This window comes from Lactuca sativa, chromosome 8 (genome assembly GCF_002870075.4).
Source record: "Lactuca sativa cultivar Salinas chromosome 8, Lsat_Salinas_v11, whole genome shotgun sequence".
NCBI lineage: Eukaryota > Viridiplantae > Streptophyta > Magnoliopsida > Asterales > Asteraceae > Lactuca > Lactuca sativa.
The window spans coordinates 99,987,351-100,013,672 of NC_056630.2; the positions used below are offsets into that span (position 1 = coordinate 99,987,351).

At 32.1% G+C, this 26,322-nt stretch overlaps 1 protein-coding gene across 1 annotated transcript; it reads left to right on the forward strand.

The window, feature by feature from the left end:
- Positions 1 to 9,135: 9,135 nt before the first annotated feature.
- On the forward strand, positions 9,136 to 17,023 carry LOC111881720 (very-long-chain aldehyde decarbonylase CER3). Its single transcript, XM_052766823.1, has 11 exons — positions 9,136 to 9,501; positions 9,589 to 9,815; positions 9,937 to 10,172; positions 10,756 to 10,975; positions 12,638 to 12,765; positions 14,371 to 14,627; positions 15,333 to 15,440; positions 15,528 to 15,734; positions 15,922 to 16,032; positions 16,265 to 16,438; positions 16,693 to 17,023. The coding sequence occupies exons 1-11, from the start codon at positions 9,445 to 9,447 to the stop codon at positions 16,861 to 16,863; spliced, it is 1,896 nt and encodes a 631-aa protein (XP_052622783.1). The 5' UTR covers positions 9,136 to 9,444; the 3' UTR covers positions 16,864 to 17,023.
- The last annotated feature ends 9,299 nt before the right edge of the window (positions 17,024 to 26,322 follow it).

The following is a 26,322-nucleotide window of genomic DNA, read 5'->3' on the forward strand; positions in this document are numbered from 1 at the left end:
ATTTTTATAAACTATTATTTATATATTTTAGCGTTTTACTTAGTAAGACATTAAATTAATAAAGGAATTAGGAAAACGAAAAAAAAAAAAAAAGAGGACGATAAACAGTACAAGTGGTTTGGGTATGTATAAATGGAAGTAATAACCATTTAGGGGGTGTTTGGCAAAAAAAGCTTATTGCTTATTAGTTTATTAGCTTATAAGTTAATAAGTAAGTGTAGGGTAACTTATGAAAAAATGACGTATTAGTGGTCCCCACCGGAATAAGTTATTTTAATCCAAACACTTTTTTAACTTATAGTGATAGGAAACCTAATAAGTTGTTTTAAAAAAGCTTAGTCAAACACCCCCTTAATATGGTATGGTAATGCTCTTGAAAAATAGATGACATTTAATATTCATTTTTCGAAGTGAACGCAAAATGGTTTTAACTCTATAGAAATCAAATTATTCGCCGCCCGCAATAATGCACGGGTAGACTGCTAGTATATATATATATATATATATATATATATATATATATATATATATATATATATATATATATATATATATATATATATATAACGTCGTTATTTTCACCATAAATTTTTTTCCTTTTTAAAACATTTATTTAACAGAATACGTTAGTGGAAGACTTAGTTTTTAATTCAAAACATTTTTTTCAAAACCACAACGTTACTTCAAAATTTCAAACGTAATTCCAAACCATTTAAAATGTAAACGAAATATTTTAAAGTAAAGAATCAAAACGTGTCCAAGAGTAGTATCGTTAATATAAATCTACTACCCAAAAGAACCCCTCTCACCAATGTCAATCTTCTAAACTGCCTGCACCAATCAAGACACAAAAGAGAAAAGATACAAATGTCAGCCCCCACTGGGTGAGTTCATAAAGTTGCATATAAAACATACAAACCCCAAATAAGTCAATCATTCATTTTATGATGAAGCATAAAAATGATAGACAAATAACAGATAGCAAACAACCACATATCATAATTCTTCAATCACATATTCAACTGCAATTCTGCCACATATCTTATATGATCAGCCAAATACCATATAAACACCCGCATAGCATACAAATAATCACATTTCATGTAACAACATTTCATTATCTATTCAACCTTCAATTATATAACCAACTAACTAGCGAACAATGTTGAATCATTTACATCATATTTAATTTAAACCATTTACAATACAACGTGTCACCATCTCATTTAATTTCAATTCAACTAAATATAGTTATTAACTTAATTCAACCGTTTATTACATATAAATTAATTCACCGCTTATTATACGTAATTTCTTTTGATAATATTAAATCTCAATTCAACCGATTATAATTATCACCTTAAAACAACCGATTATTACATATAATTTAATTCACCTTTTATTATATGTAATTGCTATCAAACGATTATCATATGCAAGTTTGACTCAACCGGTTATTGTATATATTCACCTTTCAACCGATTATCTACTTTGGGGTTTTTCTTAGTGAAAACCTACACAACAACTTAAACCCGTTTACTACTCGTGTGCTCAGCCAATTTAGTGTTCTAAGTGGCTCATGGCTTCCACCCGAATTCACCAACCTCAAGACTTCCACTTTCGCTACTCCAACGTGCTAAGTACAAGTACTTCACGATGTCGTTCATGATCGGTACAAACGGTGTCAATTCTACCGATACACCTCTTGATTCCCACGTGATGTTTGATCCGGCCACACCATAAAGCCAACACCACTTCAGTTCCCGTACACCGAGGTGCACACGAACCACATGTCACACGGCCGTCTAGAAAGATCGTGTAACTAATCACCATTATGGCTTAAGCTCTTTCAACCGATTAAACTTGCAAGGTTCTACCCATGACACCATTATACCCCACAAACAAACAATCATACATCAACGTATAAATGTTACTCATACAACCTTAACGAGCATAAAACACGGAATAAAATTTATCATATTATCGCCTTACAATAGCATATGTCTAAAAATTCATTACAACTTTAATTCAAAATGAGCATGCTAGATGATCAATCAATTCTTGCAATATAGCACGTAACAAAATGGCATACCATCAATCAAGCATAACATACGACTCTTGCTTTCATTAGGCATGATCATCGCAAACAAATTCAATTAGCATATATCAATCATAACATCATATCAACAGATACCCACACATAACTATACACAATGTGCAAACAATAGGATTTACCAAACAAACATTAGCAATTCAAGCATGATCCTAATTAGCATCAATAATCCACTTATGCGATGTAGTTTTCAGTTATGCACTAAAGTTAAGAAAGTTATCTACTTATACCAAAAACTAGCTTGTCATATACATCAAGTACATCAAAGTGTAAGCAACATAGCAATTAGGTCATAACATGGCAATAGCACAAACCATATATTAGCATCACAAATATCATATCATCATCAACCACAAGTAATGACATAGTCATCCTAAAGTGAATCAAATCACCATCTACAGATTGCACGTTTCAATAATGCAACCTTAGTGAGTTAAAACTATGAACTCACCTTTAGCCTTGAAGAAATCTTCCTTCTATTCCAAGTCTTGAAGTTACTTGAAATTCTCAAGGCCCCACCTAAACACCACACTTAACAAGCAATTAACAAATAAAGTATATGTTTCAAAAATACTACTTTATTCTAACTTTCATATTATTATTTTTTTATAATTTCCAAGTCTGACCCCCGTACAGTGTTTTAAGCATAAAACCAAATGTAGCGCTCTAATTGGGATGACATCTGACTTTCTGGAAACTAGAATCGATTTCCTAGTACTTCATGAGACTGGAGCATCATCCAATTCTGCCCAAATTAGCAGCTATAGCTCTCGCGAGATGGGGGCAAAGTTGTTGTGCAAAATTATGTTATTTGCCAAAATAAACAAACAAGTAAAGGCTTTAGCCAATGGATTAAGAATACATAAATTTTCATCAATTTGTCCATGAATGAGTGCATTAAGATCTCATGGTTTGCATCTCCCTAAATCGAAGTTCCTAGTTTGCTAGAAACTTTGAATATTGGTTATCTTTTGTTAAACACCAAACCTCACTGTGCACTTGATCGAACTCTTGAATCTATATAACAATTTTTGTCCTATTTGTATTTTAAATGAGATGATCCACCATCCATAAAAACAATTAACAAATCTTGTTAAACTAATTGTTTACTCCACCAATCACACACCATCCATTTATCATATCATATATATGTATATATCTATGCATGTGATTAATTCCATGAATTGTAACTAATACACATAGAAAGATTTTACTTTATATTCACGGGAAGCAACGTGTCTCTCACCGTCCTTCATAGTGGTCAATACATGTAATATGCAACCTATCTACGCTTTCCATAAAGCTCCTACCCACCTCGCACCATGCTTGTGTAAAATTTTCTTCTCATTCGTGCTTCACTGAAATACCGCATTAAGATCTCACCGGAGTTGGTTTCCCGTTGTTTTTCTTTGTCGAATTCCATTGTGGGAACCACTTTAAGCCACAACAACCTTTTCCTTTCTCCTTTCTATATTCGCGTTTATTTTTCTTTCGTTCCTTCCCAGTCGACGCCAAGCAAGGACAATAAGCAAGCCTGATTTTTGGGTTGCATCTTATTCCACATGCTGAGGAAACGGATTGGAGATAATTGATCCAATTCCCTTGAAGGTTATACCGTTATATGTAATTACTATACTCGAAGAAAATGGAAGAAAATACGCACATACGCAGGGCCGGCCCAAGGGCTGGGCGAGCGGGGCCACAGCCCAGGGCATCAATGCACAGGAGGGCAACAAATTTTAGTAAGCTGTTATGGGTTTATTTTGTTTGGGACAAACTTTTAGATCCATAATAGAAATCCAGTCCAACTATGTAGGATTAAGGGAAGCGCGAACAAAAAGGATGAAAACTTGAAAAGTGAAGGCGACAATTGAAGATGAAGAGATGGGTAGAAGTCGAGGAGACGTGGAGACAAGGTATAACCTCTAGTCGCATGGGAAGTGCTGCTAAAAAACGCACACTTTTCTTCTTTTATACTCGATCTTTCTCTAATTCGTTTTTTTTCGTTCGGCTGCCTTGATCAGAACAATTTAGAGTCGAAGACTCGAAGTCGACTTTTCAATCTTCAACCTCTTATTCTCTATCTATAAGGATTGAAGGAAAGTCATCACTAATTTTGGAGGATTTATTTCTTTTTTCCGGATCAATGTCGATTTCAACTTGATTTCTTTTATTGAACTCGATTTCTCTTCTGCAATCGAATTTATGTTGATAAACACTGCCTGGATTTATTTCTTTTGTTTGGATTAATGTCGATTTCTCTTGGTTTCTTTATTTCTCCACTCATGTATGTATGTGAAGTCTAGAATTGGCATATCCTAAGAATGAAAGAATTTATGTATGTGAAGTCTAGAGACTAATAAAAGTTGTGTTAATGTTCGTTTGTACTTGAAACTAGTAAAAGTTGTGTTAATGTTCAATTTGTACTTGAAACATGAAAAAAGATTTAATCAACATTTCTTCAAGTTATGGCAAGTGTTGATTATTGATTTTCTTTTCTCAAGTTCAGTAATTTGATGTATACATACACTAAGATATACTTTGCTTTTGTTTGGACTTCCATTTTAGAAACTTGATTGTTGTTTTTGCGGTTTATTAGTAGCAAAAGACAAAATTGTCGATTGTTGAACATTTATGAGAATTTCTTTTTGATACAAATACATGAAATACATAGTTATTATTTTTATTTAAGTTTCTTAAATAAATGAGATTGTTGTGATTGAAGATCCATAATCATATGGACATTTGGTAAAGTATTGAGGAATGGTTCTAGGCTTAGAACGATAAAAAGGGGACTCTTAACTTATACCAACATAATACTAAATGTTCTGTCCAATAATCATATTTGTGGACTACTGTATATGACTAAAATTTAACTTCTTAAAATTTGTTTTTTATAAACTTAAAATTATATAGGATTGGTACAAATAAATAGGCATAATTAAACATCTCCGTCCAGGGCATGAAAAACCAATGGACCGACCCTGCACATACGTAACTATCGGTTATGTTGAATTCAAAATAGAAATGTTACACTTTACGTCCTTTGATTTATTTCAAAATAATTTTTTTTAACCTTCTAACAATTTTTTTAATAAATCAAGTTTTATTCAATGACATTTTAACCCCTCTATGTCATTCATACGTTTTAGTGAATTATATATATATATATATATATATATATATATATATATATATATATATATATATATATATATATATATATATACCTTATTTCTAAAAAAAAACAATTCATTAAATTATATACTCGTTAAATATGTCGATTAATTAATTTCGGTATTTATTGACACCCTTTTTGTTTAGTTTATTTCATTCTATACCCTTAGAATCGAAATATCTTTACAATAATTAATTTTCGAGTAACAGAAAGCTAACATCGATACCGGAAGGATTTTTAGGTCGTTACTATATATATATATATATATATATATATATATATATATATATATATATATATAGAGAGAGAGAGAGAGAGAGAGAGAGAGTGTGTGTGTGTGTGAGAGAGAGAGAGAGAGAGAGAGAGAGAAAGAGCTAGGTTAAAATGTTTCTAGCAACTATTATGTTCCAAAATGCATCAATGAGAATTCAAGAAATAATAAACAATTAAATAAATCATTTAATGGTATTTTGGACATTTTGTACTTTTTAATTACGGAATCATTTAATTGAAATTCTGCAATTAAGGAAATAAAATCAATATTTTTGACCTAGTCTCTCTCTTGCATCGTGTCTTATATTCAAGGAATTACCAAGATGAATGACCGATTCAACAAGTTTGGAACAAAGAATCGAAGCCACAACTATGGTGATCGATACCCCACAACACAACCGATCAAGACCTCGATTTCTTCTTTCTTCTTCCAGTCGACACACACCACAGATAAAAGGAGTGGGTCACTTCTCTTTTTTTTTGATGCGCACACACGAGATAGAGAAGAGAAACGCACACACCCCTTTTCTTCCCTCCCGACGATCGATAATTAATAACCCAAGTTAGTTGAGACTTCTCCTGGTCGAATGTATAAGTCCATTAAGAAACGTATGAAGCCTAACCGATCCTCATAATCCCATCAGACGTAACCCCAGGAATATTTAATGAGGTCTATGATCAATAAAATTGATTTGGTAAGTTTCTTTCGACATCTATGATCGACAAAATCAAATTGATTTTATCAAGTCGTCCAAACTTTATCTTGATTTTGATTCAAGATCGAGATTGTGCTCATCATCTTATTAAATTCGATTTCTTCAATGTTCTATTTTTGTTTGATTGAAGAAATATTCTGATACAACTTGCACTTCACAGTCATAAGTTGGAGTTTGTTTCGAAAAAGTCAAAATTGGTGTTCATATTTCTAAATCGATATTGCAAATGTGCGTTTGTTTCTTGAATTCATGACTGGGAATAGATGCAGATGTGTGTTGATGATTCAATCACAACTCTTGAATTATGTAATGTATTCTATTAGAATTTATTTATATAAATGTATTATGTTAAAATGTTTGAGAATAATTGTTAACAATAAGTATATTTGTTTAATTGGTAATGAATTTGTGATGCTTTATGGTTAACTTTATAGCCTCTACTACATTTTATCAGAATTTATAGTTTTTATTTTCTACTATATTCTGTCAAACTTTATAGTCTTTAATACATTCTGTCAGAATTTATAGTTTTTATTCTTTTAGAATGCATTGAATTTTTTTGATTTTTGAAACTTGATTATGTTTTCTTTGTGGATTTAGGTTTTGAAGAGGCTAACATTGATGTGGAGAAGGAAGAAAACATTGAGAACGAGAGTGTATTATACCGTAATGTGTTATGCTACAATGTATAAAGTGTTGCTTAAAAATAATATTCTCTCAGAATAGATTAATGTTTTTGTTATATTTTAATGTTTTTTTTTCTTTTATCTTTCAGAATGCATTATTCAATGAATCACAATCATACAATGTAATTATTTGGTATATTATTAGTTCAAGAATTGATTTTATGTAGTCTTTTCAGAATGTATTTACTAGTTTATGGTTGACATTTTGTCATTCTGACAGAATAAAATCGAAAAATATATTTACTAGTTTATGGTTAACATTCTATCATTCTGACAGAATAAAATCGAATTTTTATTTTGAATTAATTTAAAATATTCAAATTTTTAAAAATAAAGAAATTAATTATCCCTAAAAATCTGAAAATTTCCTTTTTTAATATAGGTTAATTGACTAAAATGCCCTTATGCTGAAATTTGTGTGATTATATGGTATGTGTTATCCTATTCTAGTATCATAGACCCTCAGATCATGATCTTTGATTATATTCCATCCAATGGTCCCATTCTGAAACACAATAGTGACTAAAAACAAAATAACTAATCTTATATATATATATATATATATATATATATATATATATATATATATATATATATATATATACACACACACACACACACACACAATTTTAGGAGAGATATCTTCGCTTCTTATGCATATCAAACATTCTAAATTATTTTTGATTTATATATATATATATATATATATATATATATATATATATATATATATATATATATATATATATATATATATATATCCTAATAAATAAGAATGATTTTGCCACATGTCATTCTCTCATTTAATTTGCCACATATCATTTTGTCATAATTTAAAGATATATATTTATTTTCCACTTGTCATTTATTTCATTTTCCATATCTAATATATTATTAATTAGTTTCCATAAATTAAACCTACCATAATGATATTAATTTCAAATTTTAAATTTCAAATTTCAATTTCAATTTCAAATAAATTTACAGTTTAAACCTTTGTTTTTAACATTTTGTTATAATTAACCTGTTTAGTATACGAGTCTGATAACTAAACAATAATTTTAATTTATTTATTTTTTCGCATGTTTTTTTCTCATAATTTTTATTTATTTCAAATTTCGAATTCAAATAAACTTCTCATTTAATCGTTTCTATTTAACATTTTGCTTTAATCAAACACGTATAATATACGGGTTTCACAACTAATATATATATATATATATATATATATATATATATATATATATATATATATATATATATATATATATATATATATATATATATATATATATATATATATATATATATATATATATATATATATATATATATACTGTTTTAGGAGAGATATCTATGCTTCTTTTGCATATCAAACATTCTAAATTATTTTTGATTTACATAGTAAATTTTTTTTGCTTTTATAGGACACGGTGACCGGGAGTGATTATTTAAAATAATAAATGTTTTTTTAAGCCAAAAAATATATTAAAATAAACCGACTAGCAAGGAGCCACCGAAAGATCAAAACAAAGTTCAAACATTAAAAGAAGAATAATACGAAGTATTCCAACTCAAAGTATTCAAACTAAGTTTATGCTTAATCCATCTTAACGAAATAAGTTGGATTTCATCCGCCATCTTCATTAGGTTGCATTTTAACTTCTTAAAAAAAAACAAATTCCATGCTTTTCAAATCATCCATATAACCAAATCAATTAAACTCCACATCAAATTACGACTCTTGTTTCCCAACAGTTTTCATTTAAAATAATAAATATTTTTTAATTTATTAGCCAATTAGTTTACTAGTTATAAAAAAAAAAAAAAAAAAAAAAGGTGTTTTGAGTTTTTGATAAGTAACTTGTCTATGATGTGGAATAACTATATATAATATAGGCTAAAATTCAGATTTTTTTTTTCTTTTTGGTTGACAACATATAATATTAGTCTTGTAAAGTAGAACCATGGCGAGCAATCAACTAACAATCGCTGAAGGATAAAATGGTAATTTGGTATAGAAAATTAAATGACACATCCCTTTTCCTCACCCTCCACCCCACCACTCCCTAACTGTATTTTGGGAGGTACAATGCTACCATTTCTTAGTCATTTCACATTTTCATGTAGGCCCATATTGCATGTTTTCTTGCCTATATAGTCTCAATTTTTTACTATCATTTTGTTCACAAAAGAGAACAAATTTCCCTAAAATACCAATCTATTGTCTTTCCATCTCTCGAGTCGTTCTGGTGGTCCTTATCCGTTGGTGTTTTGGAAACCTCTATCGTGCATGTTCTTCTTGAGCTTATACTATAAGAATTCCCCATTTTGGCCACTACAAGAAAACGCTCCATCTTATATATAGCCAATATGTTTTAGAGTAAAGATTTAACCAGGTTTCGATCCACCCACACCTACCTAGGTTTCCTGTTCTTCTTTCTTGCTGAGGGGGTTAGCTATTTTATATTAATCATAATGTTGAAGACTGCTCTTTTATCTACATGGCCTTGGGAAAATCTTGGCGTTTTCAAGGTAATTCATCTCGTTTGACACAAAACACCAACACAGAAACAAAAACACGTTTGTTTTTAATTCTACTAACTTGAAATATTTGTGTAGTATATGTTGCTTGGACCATTGGTGGGGAAGGTTATACATTCAAGACTTGAAGGGGATGATCATAATCTAGCAAGCACTTGGTGTTTCAACATTCTTCTAATAAGCTTTCTTAGATTTGCTCTATACATGTGGTATACCAACACATGTAACATGCTTTTCCTTACCCGAAATCGCCGGATTTGTACAAAAGGCATCGACTTTGAACAAATAGACAAAGAATGGAATTGGTACACATCTCTCGAATCAAAAATCTTGATAATAATAAGTAGTATCTTACTACATAAATACCTATTTCTTTGTTATGTTTGTAGATGTTAACATTTATAATGAACTCTTTCTTACTTTCAGGGACAACTTTTTGATATTACAAGCTCTAATAGCTTCCTTAGCTATTTACTTGTTCCCTTATGGATTTCCAAACTTGTCCGTGTGGGAAACCAAAGGTCTAGTAGTTATTGTCGTATTGCATGTGTTTGTTTCGGAGCCACTGTACTATTGGATGCATAGACTCCTACATGGAAATTACCTTTATACCCCGTACCATTCTTTCCACCATTCATCAACTGTGCCCCAGCCAGTTACAGGTAAAGGCATTCATATCCCCATCTTCCAACATTTATAATCATGCATCTATTCAAGATCCAGTCTATATTGGTGTCCTTCAGTTACTTTTTATATTAAACCATATGACAAAATTATTTAATGTTCCATCAAAAAGGAAAGAATCATATAGATATATACAGCATGCAAGTATATATCCAAAATATATATGTTCTCAAACGTTATTTTTAAGATTTTTGAGGTTTTGCACACATTTTCTGGAATATTTATGAAGTGACAAACTTCATCGGCGCGAAATTATTATTCGATGGTCCACAATGTCATAACTTTTGTACTTCTAGTAAAATTCCCAAAACGTGTCGAGTGTCGATGTTGTGGTGAATATCATTCAATTAATACTCGAAGGATACGTTTACCAAACTCGTTTCTTGAAATGACAAAACATCAAACATGACTATCTATTATTTTACAGTTTGATACGTTCAATAAAGAGATTGTGGGTATTGTATTCAAATGAGTTGTAAGGATGGAAGAATACACTGACACATAATACAACTACTGCCCATGACATTTTTTTATACTAATTGTACTTAAAAATAAATGCAGCTGGAAGCACCACGTTCTTGGAAGGGTTATTAGTGACCACAGTGATCGGAGTACCCATACTTATTTGCTGTTTATTGGGATTCGGATCGAAGACTGTAATCTACGGCTATGTCTTTGTCTTTGACTTCTTATGTTGTTTCGGGCATTCAAACGTTGAAATTATGCCTCACTGGATTTTCGACGACTTTCCCTTCTTCAAATACCTACTCTACACCCCAACGTAAGTTCTTTTTTAAGAGTAAATTACTCTCAAATTCGCAGTCTCAGTCCAACTTTTAAAACATAAACGGATAGTAAATTAGGAGTTTTTGATCAAAATGGTGTTTTTGAAAAAAAAATATTTACCATATAGGTATAATTTTAAAAATATTTACCAAATAGGTGTAGTTTCAATAATTTAATAATTTTCAAAAAAAAAAAATAATTCTTTTTACTGTTTTTACGATACTCTTTTGACTTTCTTTTTGAACATTTCATTATTATTATTTTTTTCTATTAATGTTTATCAAGTTATTTCGACTTATTTTTTATTTTCTTTTGTATTTTGTAAAAAGGATTGTTGGTTTTGTTCTAAAAACATTATACCAATAATTTTTTAAATTTAAACCAAAACATTAAGGTAAAACGATTTTAAAACTAAACTGTTTAATTTAAATTGATTTGGTATATGTTAGTTTTAAATATACACATATGTATTTTGGGTAAAGGAAAAAAAATACCCAATTGTTTTCTTTTTGTGCAAACTAATTTTTTCCTCTCTAGTGCCGTTTTATGTAAGGAAACTAAAGAAAAACACATTTTTTTTTTTCCTTTTGTCGCTGTTGACCGAAGATAATTTTTTTTCTTTAATACTTCCATTTAAATTATATACAGAAAAAACATATTTGATTTGAAGGAAAAGAAATATTTTTCCTTATATTTCCATTTAGATTATACGTATATAAAACATTTTTCAAGAATTTTATATGTACGTTGTACGTATTTTTTTTTTATTAATTTACATAAAATAATACCTCATAAAAGTATTATTGCAAAAAGTTAAAAAGAAAACTAAAAAAAAGTATATTAGAAAAATGGTCAAAAATAATTAAACAGTAAAAAAGTTAAAAAAATATTATATTTTAAAAATATTCCTATTTGATAAATATTTTTAAAACTACACACCATTTTTGTCAAAAACTCAGTAAATTACTCAAACAGTCAAATTCGTAGTTTATCCTTTCCAAATATTGCACCAATGATTATTGCTCTTATCTTTGTTAGAAAACCTTGTTAAAACTTAAAGATATATAAAATGACTAATATATCCCTCCTTGTATTTTTCTTTCTAATTTTCTTATATTAATATTTAACTATTTCAAATGGTTACGGCCCATGGGCCCACCCTCTCTCTTCACTCTCTCTCTTCCCCATCCAAACCTCAATCTCTCGAGGCATATTGCTGATTTTATTAGGACTTAACGTTTATTTTGAAACACAGTTAGTACAAAGGATCATCGGTGCAATTTTTAGAAACCATAGAAACGTAACTTTTCAATTTTTTGAATTGGACGAAATGTTGATATGACGCACTTGTCTACAAGATTTTAATGAGTACTAATGAAAAACTATATTGGGCGTGGTATCAATTATTGTATTCTTTATAGTGTGGCATTTAAAGTATGCATATTGAAATGACTTTATTACCATGTACGAAAAAAATGTTAATGAATATGATAAAAGATAAAATTCAAATTCAGAAATATATATATATATATATATATATATATATATATATATATATATATATATATATATATATATAGAGAGAGAGAGAGAGAGAGAGAGAGAGAGAGAGTTGATTAATTATAATTTCAAATTAATTTTAAATCTATTTTTCCAGATACTATAGCCTGCACCACAGTGAGAAGAACAGCAATTATTGTCTATTTATGCCCCTCTATGATGCCATATGGAACACTTTGAACACAAAGTCTTGGGATTTACACAAGAGAATAAGTCTCGACGCAGGTAACTTATTTAGTGTTACATGAATAAAAAAAACCAATGTAATTTACAATTCTGTTTGAATGAAAATCCAGAATAATTTTATAAATGTTAATAAGAAAGAAAATAAGAAGTGGAAAAAGGATATATATATATATATATATATATATATATATATATATATATATATATATATATATATATATATATATATCTATATATATATATATATATATATATATATATATATATATAGAGAGAGAGAGAGAGAGAGAGAGAGGTTTAGGTTTTATGGAAAACAAAAAACCCTAAAAATAATAAAAATGCATAAAAAATACTTAGAGATCACAAATTTTTTTTTTTGAATTTTTTTTTTATAAAAAATCGCAGCTTTTTATAAAAATTCGTTGAAAAAAAAATAAAAAATTATTTTTTTTTATTAAAAAAAAAGTTTTTTTTTCAGCGATTTTCTTTAAAACCTGCGATTTTTTCTTAAAAAATGTAAAAAAAAAGTTTTGTGATCTCTAGGTATTTTTTTTATTTATTTTTATGATTTTTAGGGTTTTTTTTGTTTTCCAAATAATCTTTTCATATATATATATATATATATATATATATATATATATATATATATATATATATATATATATATATATATATATATATATATATATATATAAAAGAAAAATTACATAATATGTATACGTAAAATGTGTCTTCAATTAACTATTTATTTAGAGCATTATTAATAATGAAAGGCATAATTCATATAAATTATATGTTATGTTAATTAAATATCTTTTTATATTTTCCTTTTGTTTATTTTCATATCCATATAAAAAGTTTACATATCATATTTTAATAAACTTAATAATATTTTAAGAACTTTATCAACATATAAATTTATATGGTTAGGAAGATAAATAGGAGAATATTTAATTTCTAACAAGATAAATATCATTTATATTTTTTCCTATTTATTTTTTTTAATATAAAACAATGACAAATGTTTTAAAGAAGATATTTGTCTATAATAAATATTTGTCCCGTTTGAAAACAATTGGATTATAAGTGGGCGGCATTTGTTGGCATAAGTAGTTGGAATGTGTGTTATATTCGTTGTATTACAATTAAGTAGATTCCAATAAATACATATTACTAGTAGTTGTGAAGTAAAGTTATAATCCAAAAGCTTACATCTGATCGACTGTTGTGTATACTTCATAACTTTTAGTGGGCGGCATTAATAAATGCTTGATCTTTAGTTAAAATCAAAACACGCAACTTGGTAAGCACTTGGATAAGAAACTCATATACTATTCCACTTTGACATATAACCCCTTTTACTATTGAAATACTCACATAACTATCCATTTATTTTACTGAGTTTAGTTTAGATTTTCAAATCATATAATAATTAAATTGATAAAACCCTAATCTCATTCTCATTCTGGATTTCGTGAATATTGAGTTAGAGAAAGTGGAAGTCGAATTACTTCAAAATTAAACATTTTCAATATTGTTTGAACAACTATTTGCGTTTATGATTGTGTTTTTTCGAACTTAAAAAATTATTAGAGTTCTTAACTTACTTAAGTAGAAGTAATCTTCTTTTTTATTTACATGTAGGTAAGTCGACAAGGGTGCCAGATTTCGTGTTCTTGGCGCATGTGGTTGATATGAGATCTTCACTACATGTTCCCTTCATCTTTAGATCATTTGCTTCATTGCCTTATAATCCTAGACTTTTCTTGCTACCAATATTTCCTTCCACGTTCATCGTGATGTTGGTAATGTGGGCTAAGTCTAAGACATTCCTTTTATCTTTTTATAACTTAAGAGGGAGATTGCACCAAACATGGGTTGTTCCTCGTTTTGGCTTTCAGGTTTGTCTCTTCCTTTACATGTTTTCCCTTTTTAACTTAATATAAGACAAGACATGAGCTAATTAAGTTATATATTCATAGTTTTGTTCAACTTAATAAATGTGTACATAAATTAGCCGATCCAATTATGAACCAACCGATTGGATTGAATATCCAATAACAATTTGATTGGATCGGATGCTAAATTCAAAATCCAGTTGGATTGGATCGGTTATTGGATCATCCTGAAAATCCAATGGATAACCGAACTGAACCAATCCAATTAATATCCAATATTATTATCCAAATCTAACTTATGATACCACATGAAAAAAATACATGACATGAAACTAAATTGGGACGAAACTGAAATTCGAATTTATATTTGTGTCGTGTTCGAGTTAAGTGTAACATATGATGTCGTGTCGTATCTTGTTCGTGTTCAAAATTCGAACTGAAATTTATAAGATTTAGCATTTGTTTGTCATATTTTTCGTGTTTTCCATGTTATGTACGATTGAGTATTAATTAAATAAAGGGTAAATTCCAATAAAAACCATTAACTTAACCGAAAATTAAATAATGGGTTCCATCTAAATCCATGAACAGTTGAACACCCCTACAACTTAATACAGATTCAACAAAGAAATGAAGTTTTGCTCATGTTTAAGTCCTTAACACTTTATAAATTTCTTACATTCATTTAATTTGTTAATCTCTTTTTAGTATTTCTTGCCATTCGCGAGTGAAGGCATTAACAAGCATATCGAGGAGGCAATTCTAAGGGCCGATAAATTAGGCGTAAAGGTCATCAGCCTTGCAGCTTTGAATAAGGTATCTATTAATTTAATCTCTTACTCAGATAATATGAATAATTTCTTACGTGAATTTTTTGTTTGATTTAATATGTAAAATTTGTAGAACGAAGCACTTAACGGAGGTGGAACATTGTTTGTGAAAAAGCACCCGAATTTGAAAGTACGAGTAGTACATGGGAATACATTAACAGCAGCTGTTATCCTTAACGAGATTCATGAAGATGTAAAAGAAGTATTTCTCACGGGAGCAACTTCAAAGCTCGGAAGAGCCATTGCCCTCTACCTTTGCAGACGAGGAGTTCGTGTTCTCGTAAGTCTTTACATACTTTCAACATCAACATAAAACATTTTATAGTGAAGGAAACTCATGAAATAAACAAATAATACTCCTTTAAAAGTTCAAATATGTGGTATACTAGCTTCCAACGTTTACCTAAAGAGTGACATCATGATGAATTAAACTGCCAACTACCCATCGTATTTCAAATTAATTGCAGATGCTGACTCATGCAACAGAGAGATTTCAAAACATCCAGTCAGAAGCACCAACAGATTGCCAGAAGAATTTGGTCCAAGTCACCAAGTACCAAGCTGCAAGAAACTGCAAGGTGTTTATAGATTTAATGATTGAATGTTTAAGGACTAATTAATTAAGTGATAGTGTTGATTGTCTTTTACTAGACCAAGTAAAAGACAATCAAACAATCCTTATATAAGTCTTGGATATTACACGAGTTCTTTAATTAGGGTTTTTAATATTGATGTAGACTGCTAATTGTACGGAATGAATTCAAAGTTTCTTTTTGTATTTGAAACATTTGAATTGTTTTATGATGCCAGACGTGGGTGGTCGGAAAATGGATAACTCCGGGACAGCAAAGGTGGGCCCCATCAGGAACTCATTTTCATCAGTTTGTGGTACCACCGATTTTTGCTTTTAGAAGAGACTGCACTTATGGTGACCTTGCAGCCATGAAACTACCTGATGATGTTGAAGGTCTTGGATCTTGCGAGGTATATACATATGCATATACTCTCATTGTCTTACAAATACATAAAATTAATCAAACGTATTACTTTCTTTTTATTTTCTTAAAATATATATATATATATATATATATATATATATATATATATATATATATATATATATATATATATATATATATATATATATATATATATATATATATATATATATATATATATATATATAATCCGATATATGTGGGATTTGATTTGATTTTATTTTATTTTATTTGATTTAGTATACAATGGGAAGAGGCATAGTGCATGCATGCCATGCAGGAGGGGTGGTGCATAGCTTGGAAGGATGGACACACCATGAAGTTGGTGCACTTGATGTTGATAGAATCGACGTTGTTTGGAAAGCTGCAATAAAGCATGGTTTCCAGCCTGTTTGTAGTCATCCCAAATGATCCCGTTGTTCCAAATTCACCCTTTACTTGTTACATACTTCACTTTGGTAATCTTAGATCCAATTTCACCATGTATGATCCTTCTATGTATCATTTCAAAAAGTTATTCAAACGTGCATGGATTTACACGATACCAATCAAATAATATATCTTAAGTCAATGTTGGGGACACCTACGTATATTAACACATATACGCAATTGATAAAAGGTTATACTATATAATTCAAGGAAGAGTTGGTAGGTATTCTATAGGAAAATCATTTCGTAGATATTCCGTAGGAAAATATTCCATATGCATTTTGTAGGAGTTTCGTAGCTAAATAACCCGTAGGTAATCTGTAGATATTCCGTAGTTAAATTTGTAACAGAATATTCCGTAGGAAACGCGTAGGAACATTTGTAGCTAATTTGTAGGAAAAAATTACCCACGAGGGTTTTTCCTACAACCCGTTTTTTGTAGGAAATCTGTAGGTAACGTCTTGTTCTTATGGATTTATTACCAATTCTGCCGTAGGTAATTACTTAATTTTCTAGTAGTGTCAGGACCAAGGTAAAGAGATAGAATACACAGTTTCCCGGAATCAACTTTGCATGGCCCTGTGCCCCATACGGCCATACCATTCATCAAATGTGGCCGGTAATGACATTCATAGCCACCGCCTTCCATTTATGATCAACTTGACTTGTCACATTCAAAATACTATGTCTATGAGTCTATCAATTGGTCATGTCTTTCAATTATTTTTTGTAGTAGACCATATAGAAAAATATTAATGTTTCATCCAAAAGGAAAGAATCATATAAATTTTTGCAGCAAATATCCAAAGTATATATGTTATATAGCACGTTAATTATTTGGATGAAATTTGTGGTTTTCAATTTTTTTTTTTTTTATAATAAACCATATAAAAAGTTTTATGCTGTCTGTTTTGTACTTCAAGTAAAATTTCCTAACACATGTCGCACTACTAGAAACGTGTTCTTCTTCTTTTTTTTTTTTTTCCAACGGCTAATTCCGTCCGTAATACCTTGGAAACACGGTTTAATTGCCGATGGATAGATAAATATCCGTGAAAAAAAAAATAAAAAGCACATCACAATAAGCAATAAACAAATAATAAATCAGGTCACATGAATTTAAACATTAAGTAAAGCATATTTGTGCAAGAGAACTAGATATGACTTTCATCAAAGAGCAGAAGCATTAGATGAAGTACATTCGTAAATTAAACCCTTAATTTAATTACAACCGAAGCATCACAATTCACAACACATGCAATTTATTCATAAGACAAAATTTGTAATCTCATATAGAACGGAAGCATGCCAGAAATTGTAATTCTCCGGATATAAGCTACTTTATTTATTATTTAAAAAATTAAAATTATTATTTATTGAAAAATGGCTATACCGGTTACAGAAAGTTGAGAACCTAAAGGTCTCAATGGGTTCCATATTTTTAGAACCAGAACTTGTCACATAGTTGCGGTTTAGTTCCAAAACTATATATCTAGAGCGGTTCGGTTTCAAAAGAAGGTATCTGCTGCGATGTTGATGTTCAACCGTAATTACTTGAAAATATGGTTTCATCGTTAACCTAATTTAACTAGTTTGAATAAAAAGTTCGTTGATGTCAACAGGATAGAGCACATGCATGTGTTTCTTAAGTGAACCAATAATCACCTACCTAGCTAATGATTTACAACCTATTTCACATTCAGTGATTATGACCTAACGAAACACATATCAACTACTTCTGATGCAGACAATGATTTCACACAAAAACTCAATGTATCAAGTTGTATGAGTCAATTGAACTGATTAGTGATTAGGATGAAAATGAGCCATTGGCTGCTGATTCGAGCCCAAGCAAAATCAGAAAATGGGCTGAAAGGTGAAAATAGCCCACTAGGCAAAACATTGTTGCCACTTGCCACGAAAGGACCTGATACGTATGTTCATAAAGAAGATAACCCATAAGTGCCTAACATGGCTCATACTCATAATAGCCCAAGTGAGCCTGGTACTTGATGAGATAATGATCCAGCCTGATCACAATGCTAACGTCAATGTCCGCTAAAGTGCTCGAATAAAGGAAAAACCCAAACATCAAAAGAATTCATGACTGGCTTGCTACCTTCGCATGAACACACGCGATCCATGCCCACTCTCACTACTAGAAACTTGAGTTTCAGCTACGGATTTAAAGAGGGATTTATTTCGTAGCAAAATTTTGGCTTATAGAGAGGGAATTACGAGAGATCTACGATGGTTTAAACAAGTATTTTATTTATTCAACATATAGCGAATTAGAGAGGGTTTAGCGAGGGATAAGTTACGGATCTTACAAGTCTTTATCGACGCGCCCTTATTCGTCGGTAATCGGTGGAAAATGAAGGCATTTGGCGAGGGTTCAACGAGGGAAAAAAATCATCGACTTTTTGCCTTCTGGTATGTATTTAGCGAGAGAATGCCGATGGAGCATACACACGTTATGTTTTTTTAATTGAAGATCTCTCGTTGATTGACGAATCCAATTCCAGTTTCACGAAGTTTGTGTAAGTCTCCTTCCCTCCCAAATCTGCTTTCTCACTCCAATTGAACACGAAGTTTGTGTAAGTTTGACTCTCGAGTTGCAGCTTAACCTAATCTCACCATCTCCATTCAAACAGATGACGACACCATGGACCATTGCAGCTTCCGATTCCGACAGCCTCCACATTTTTGAAATCTAAAATTATTCTTCCTTAACTTCCGATTCAGGTAAACCTCTTGATTTTATTTGCTTTAGTCATATATTATGTTAGGTTTGGTTCAATTGCACAATATATTACGTTAGGGTTTAATTTCTCCATTTTTTTTTCCTTTTTCAATCGTCATTCCTCTTATATCGATTGCATCTATATTAGAATAGATACTTAGAATTAGAACTTGATATAGGGCTTGATTGGTTGCTTTAGTCCTATATAAGCCTGGTAGCATAAGTTTTGTGCATCAAAGCTTCACTTTGAAGCTCTCCTGTCATCTCTGTACATGCATCCACATGCTCTGCAACAAGCCCAACAGCACCAGTTTCATAGGCAATCATAGTAAACTGATAAATCCTCCAATCCGTGTCAGCTGTTTTCACCTGTGTAATATGCCTAAATGCAAGTCAAAATAAGTTTACTGATCAAGTAAAAAAAACATTATATAGAATGCCCTAAAGTGATCAAGGTCTATGGGATTTTGAAATAGTGGTGGAGACAAATTCTTATTACTAGTATGTCCATGGAGAACTTTTTTTAAGGTGGGAAACCTAGGATCCCTATCACAAGATCAAACAGGCTGTCAATAGTAAGCTGTCACTATTGTTCTCATGGCTTTATTGTGTTATGTGGAGACTTTGTAACGAGGTTGAATTGAAGAAAAAAAAAGATAAATATAAAAGAAAGAAAGATGATAGTTAAATGTATGAGAGGTAAAAATGTAAAACATACAGCAGGGGTTTTTGACATTCTTTGAAAATGGGGAAGACTTCTATCTATGAATCCGTTTGGAGCTCGTTGACCTCCTACTGATTTGTTGACCAACACATGCAATCATTTGACTTATGTTGATTGTTTGGAAAAGAAATTAATTCTATTGAATTTGTTGTTCATAGAGTTATGGAAGATATTAGATTGAAGTTATTTGGTCTTAAATTTGGTTATTTGGGGCTGAATATAGAGATTTGTAAAAGTTGGAACATCCCAATCAAAAATGTCAATGGTTCTGATGGGGATTGATTTGAATTGTTTTTTGGTTAAAAGGAAGTGCTGGCAGGTTTGCTGTCGTGGTTTCAGGTTGATGAGAATAAGGATGGATTATAATAAATGTGTTGTTTTGAGCAATTGGCTTAAAGGGTATTTTTGTCAATTTTGGAAAATAAGACATTTAGAAGAAGGTATCGTGAGTTGCAATTTCAAAAGTATCTATTTTTCTTTGATCTTTTTGGATTCTTGGTGGGATAATATTTTGAAGAATAGAGATTGCTAGATGCGAATTCAAGAACAGGGTATGATTGTGATTTTTTTGGATAATGAGGAGGATTGGATTTTTTTATCTCAGGCCTACTATCGCAGGATCATATGAAGGGCGAGATACTTGCGATTTGGAGATTTTTATTACTGGGATGGGAGAATTTTGGGTCAGGGGCATATTGGGTATATCCTAATTTTTGGTGAGTTTCGTTTCTGGTCGGAAGAGATTGCTGGTCGGTGTAGGGTGAATAGTACTTGGGATCTTTCTGTTAATGGAGGTTTAAGTGGTGAGGGCATTTTGGGAATTTCTTTTTTCCTCAATGAATTTTGGGGCTGGAGCGATCTGATTGCTGGTTGGATTGTCGTGCATATTAATTGCTTCCATGTATTCGATTTCCTTTTCATATATTCTTCTGGGTTTTTTTATTATCGGAAATGGTGGGAGTTCTTTTTTGACTGTTCTGAGAAGAAAGGTGTGAGACAATTTAATCAATTTTTTATTGTAGCACCTGGTTCCTGGTACGTAAAACTTATTTGAGTATTCTCTTTCTTTTTGCCTTGGACTCGGCGAGTCATAGGTCAGACTTGCCGAGTCAGGACGGGACCCGGGACATGTTTAAGTTGGCGACTCGGCGAGTCACCGTTGTTGGATGAAACCCTAAGTTTCAGGGGTTTGCACCCTATTTAAACAGCCTATCCGCCCCAGGTCAGCCCCCATTCACCCCCAGAGCTCCCAACCCTCGTTCTAAGCTTGTTCCTTGAGAGTTTGAGGCTATTGTGTGTGTTCTTGAAGGCTTTGAGGCAAGAAGGGGAAGTAGATCAAGAGGAAGGAAAGGGATCCAGGCATCTTTGCACTCTTTCAGTAGTTCCTTTGAGGTATAATCCATTTCCCCCTGTTTCTATGCTTATTACTTCATGGAAGTCATTCTTGAGCCAATCCCCAAGCTTGTATGTGTATAATGTTTCGTAATAAGTTGATTGGATTCTAGATCTAGGCAAGATTGAGCTCCAGGAGCTCAGATCTGTTAGCTTTATGGACCCATGTTGCTTGTTCACCCTAGATCTACCCTTTTGAGGCATTTTGAACCCTAAAATCCATATTGGTGAATATCTACACGTAAAGTTGGAAACTTTACGTGTGATTCGTGTCCTAGAAGCCCAGATCTGTGAATGACATGGACTGGAACCGAGCAAATCGGTGTATTTAGTGGGTGCATGGCAACGACTCGGCGAGTCGTTCATGTGACTCGGCGAGTCTGTTCGCGAGTCTCCGAGTTTGTCCCCTTTTCGTAGTGTCGAGTGAGCAGTGAGTCACGGGGTGTGACTCAGTAGGTCAGAAGCTGAACTCATCTATGGAGGAACTCGGCGAGTCAATGCCCTGACTCGGCGAGTTCAAGGAAATCTCCTTAGATCAAGAACAGACTCGGCGAGCTGTTCATACGACTCGGCGAGTCTTAGCATAAGTGTTCATCGGATGAATATGAACTCGACGAGTTGTTCATACAACTCGGCGAGTAGGATGAAGGACTTGAATATCAGTTTAGAAGGAGAACTCGTCGAGTCATCACCTAACTCGACGAGTAGAATCGAGATTCAGGGCAACTATTTGGGTAAGGACTCGGCGAGTTGGAAAGCCAACTCGGTGAGTCGGGTCAACTGAAAGTTGACTCTGACTTTGACTTAGGGCATGATCAGGGGTAAAATGGTCATTTTACTTAAAGGACAGTTGGTAGTGTTTGGTTGAGTATGTTGTGGGAATTGCAGCCGGAGGATTTCCGGAGCAGCAGCAGCAGCAGTAGACAGTCAGTTCCCGATCAGATCAGCAACTACTTCGAGGTGAGTTACCTTCCAGTAGCGGTGGGTCTACGGCCACAATGTCGGCCCACCAATAGGAGTTGTATGTAGATGATTGTCTCTGTGATATTCATCTAGGGATTACTACTACCTGTGTTGTGTTTATGTGCTAGTATGATATGATGCTATGTGCTAGTGACAGTAGGGGGAGATAGTCCCCGAGATATCCGGTCGGTAGGGCCGAAGGGGTAGCCATACCCAGCCATGTTAGATAGATACTGATATTGCGATGCATGTTATGTAGTAGTAGTAGAGGGGAGAAGTAGTTCTCCAGTATCCGGTCGAGAGGACCGAAAGGGAGGCCAGCACCCAGATATGCTAGGCAGTATCCGGTCGAGAGGACCGAAGGGGAGGCCAGCACCCAGATATGCTAGGCAATGTCCGGTCGAGAGGGCCGAAGGGGTAGGTCGGGCACCCAGATATGCTTGACAATATGTGTATGTTATGTGATTATATGGTATGTGGTATAATGGGGGAACTCACTAAGCTTCGTGCTTATAGTTTTCAGTTTTGGTTTCAGGTACCTCCTCAGTTAGGGGAAAAGGAGTCGGCGCGGTAGCAGCATGTCACACACACACTCTCTTGTTTCCGCAGTTACGAGTTTGTTCTGGGAATTGATACTCTGATATTTGATTGATCGAATGTTGTGATTTTCAACTTGGTTTTCGATGTGAAATGATTTAATCAAATAATGTTTTAACTATTACTGCTTTTATGTAATGTTTATAACGAAATTTTTGGACGTGAAAATTGGGTCGTTACAAGTTGGTATCAGAGCCCTGGTTTGAGGGATTCGGACTCACCTTCGGGGGTGTCTGAACTCAAATCGAGGGATTAAAAGATTTTCTAAAAGAAAATGTTTTCTAAAAATTGAGAAAAGAGTTTGAGAAAGAACGAAGTGTGTGATGTGCGCGACCGGCTGAGCTCAAGTAAGTATTCCCCAAAGTACCCATACAAGTTTATGTTATGTTTATCAGCTTTTATAGAACAGCATGCTAGAATAGGACTAAGGATCTAGGAGTGATGCCTTATGTGCCTGCTTTATGTGTTCCAGCTGTATGAAAATTGCATGCTAGTATCGAGTAGACAGCAGTAGGGTAGCCTGTTAGGGTTGTGCCCGATAGTGTGAGTTAGCACTGTGTGCTAGATCAGTTTCCCCCCCCCCCCCCCCATGAGAGCGGAGTTGCTTGAGGTTGTTTCCCTTGTTTGAATGTTGCTTGCTTCGTGCTATGTGGGACTCCGAATAATGGGAATTAGTCATTAGGCGAATACGTCACGTCACATGTGGGACTCCTCGGCATTATCCTCTTCAACAAGCCTGTGCAAAAACTTGGGTCATTAATCACTCATATATACAATAATGTAAATTTCCATTATTTCGTTAATTAACTTTGTTTAATTCACGTGTATGTGTGTATGCATGCTTCATTTCTATAATTTGATAACTCATATTTTCTGTAAAACTTCATTTCCTTTCTGTATCTGTAATAAAATAATTACTTTTTTTTTAACATCTCCCTAATTGCCCTGATTCTGTGGGACCAGGGAGCTTCTGAAAGGTGAATCAGAGGGACTTTTGAAACTTCCTGCATTCCGCCCTTATGTTGAGCTCTATGCAAAGCTATATTGTGAACTTATTGTTATTATAATATAATAACCAAACGTGATGCCGAGTAAACTTTGATCTTTTATTCACTCGGTAGAAACTAGAGAGGTTCCTTCCATAGGAAACCTAAAAGTGCACACTAAACGTGCACTTTTAAAACAAAGTCATTCCCATTGCTTTAATTAAGTAGAATTTTAATATAAAATGTTACGTTTTAGTAGAATTAAGTTTAAAGCCATGTCATGATTGTTTATAGGTTTGACTGAAAGGGTAATCCAAAGTTCCATCAGTGAAAAACTTTTTAGTTTTTAAGTTAAACCTTTGGGAGTTTCATGTTATATGGATAGTTTTGGTTTTGGATATTTTTTTGAATGATACTTTGATAAACTTTGATAGTTTTGGTATTGTAATGTTTGGTTGTATTGTTATTCGATTTTTTTAGTATAAAAATTTGATGATTGTAGTATTTTTTTCTTTTAGAATCATAAAAAAAATGATATTACAAGTTCGCGACGGATTGGTGAGAATAAAAAAAGTATTTTAATGCATCAATTTTGCGAGAGATTAGCTACGAAAAAAATATCATGTCTCTAAAACCCATGTTTCTAGTAGTGTCTAAAACCCATGTTTCTAGTAGTGTCTATCTGCCACTTTCTTAGTTTGTATCTTATGATAAATTTTATAAAACTCACGGTGCTTTTCTAGCTACCATTACGTCCCTATATGTCCCTAAAAAAAATTTCTCAAGCAGCAGAAAACCCAAAATGGGTGGCTATGAGCAAAGAAATCCAAGCTCCCAAAGAAAATGGATTTTGAACGATAAGGGAGCTACCACATAGCAAGAAATCAATGGAATCAAAATGAATTTACAAAAATTAAATATAAACAAAAATTAGGAAGTGGAACGCTATAAGACTCGTTTCATGGGGGCGTTTATGGAGAGCAAATGATTAACAATACATTATTTTATATACATTTTGAAGTGTTGTTGTTAAAAGGATAGAATGATAATCTTTCTCGTCCAACTGATCCATTCAACAAATTTACCATACAATATGAATCATTCAAGTCTCTTAATGTTTCAAGCCTCATATGATTCTATGATTCAACAATGATTCTATGATTCAACAGTAGGCCTCTTATGATTCAACACTGAATCATTTAGTTTCTATTCAAGAGTCCCTTAGATGCTAAGCAAACAAATGTCACATTGTTAATGTGTGGCAATTAAGTTGTTCGATATATTGCAACGAACCGATTTATCATAAAAGAACAAAACATATTAAAATAGATTGTTATTTTATTTGTGAATATGTGACGAAACTTTATGGGGTTTGTATGTCATATGCTTGGACAAGATATATAAGTTTGGGTATGTGACAAAAATGAAGATACTAATGGTGATGGTGAAAATTAAAAGGAAAAATACATAATGTGAAAATGTTTAAAGTCTTTTAATCCAAAACAATCTCATAAAGTTGGTAATCAACTTTTAAAAATGGAATCCTAACAAGCCCTAATCACCATGAAACTTTATCATATCATGAACATATTTAAGTCTCTTCTAATTTAAGAAAGAATGTACAAATATACTAACTATAATCATAATCTTATATAAAAAGGCAAAAAAGTAGAAAAAACAAATCTCAAAATGTCAAAATGTAACGTCTGGTTCTTGGTATGTATTTAACTTATAAATTATTCATTTTTATAGAGCAACTCGACGAGTTGGGGGCCCCAAACTCGTCGAGTAGATATGTTTTGGACCGCACGTTTTAGTGACCAACTCCACGAGTTGGCTGTGTGAAATGAAACCCTAATTTCATGATTTTGCACCCTATTTAAACACCTTAAACCATTCATGCTGGCCTCATTTCCCAACCTCCACTATCGTAACTCTAAATCTCGAAACCCTAAGGCATTTGTGAGAGTTTGAGAGCCATTTTTAGAGTGTTTTGTGTGCTTGAAGCTTGTGGAGGAAAGAGAAGCTTGGAGGAA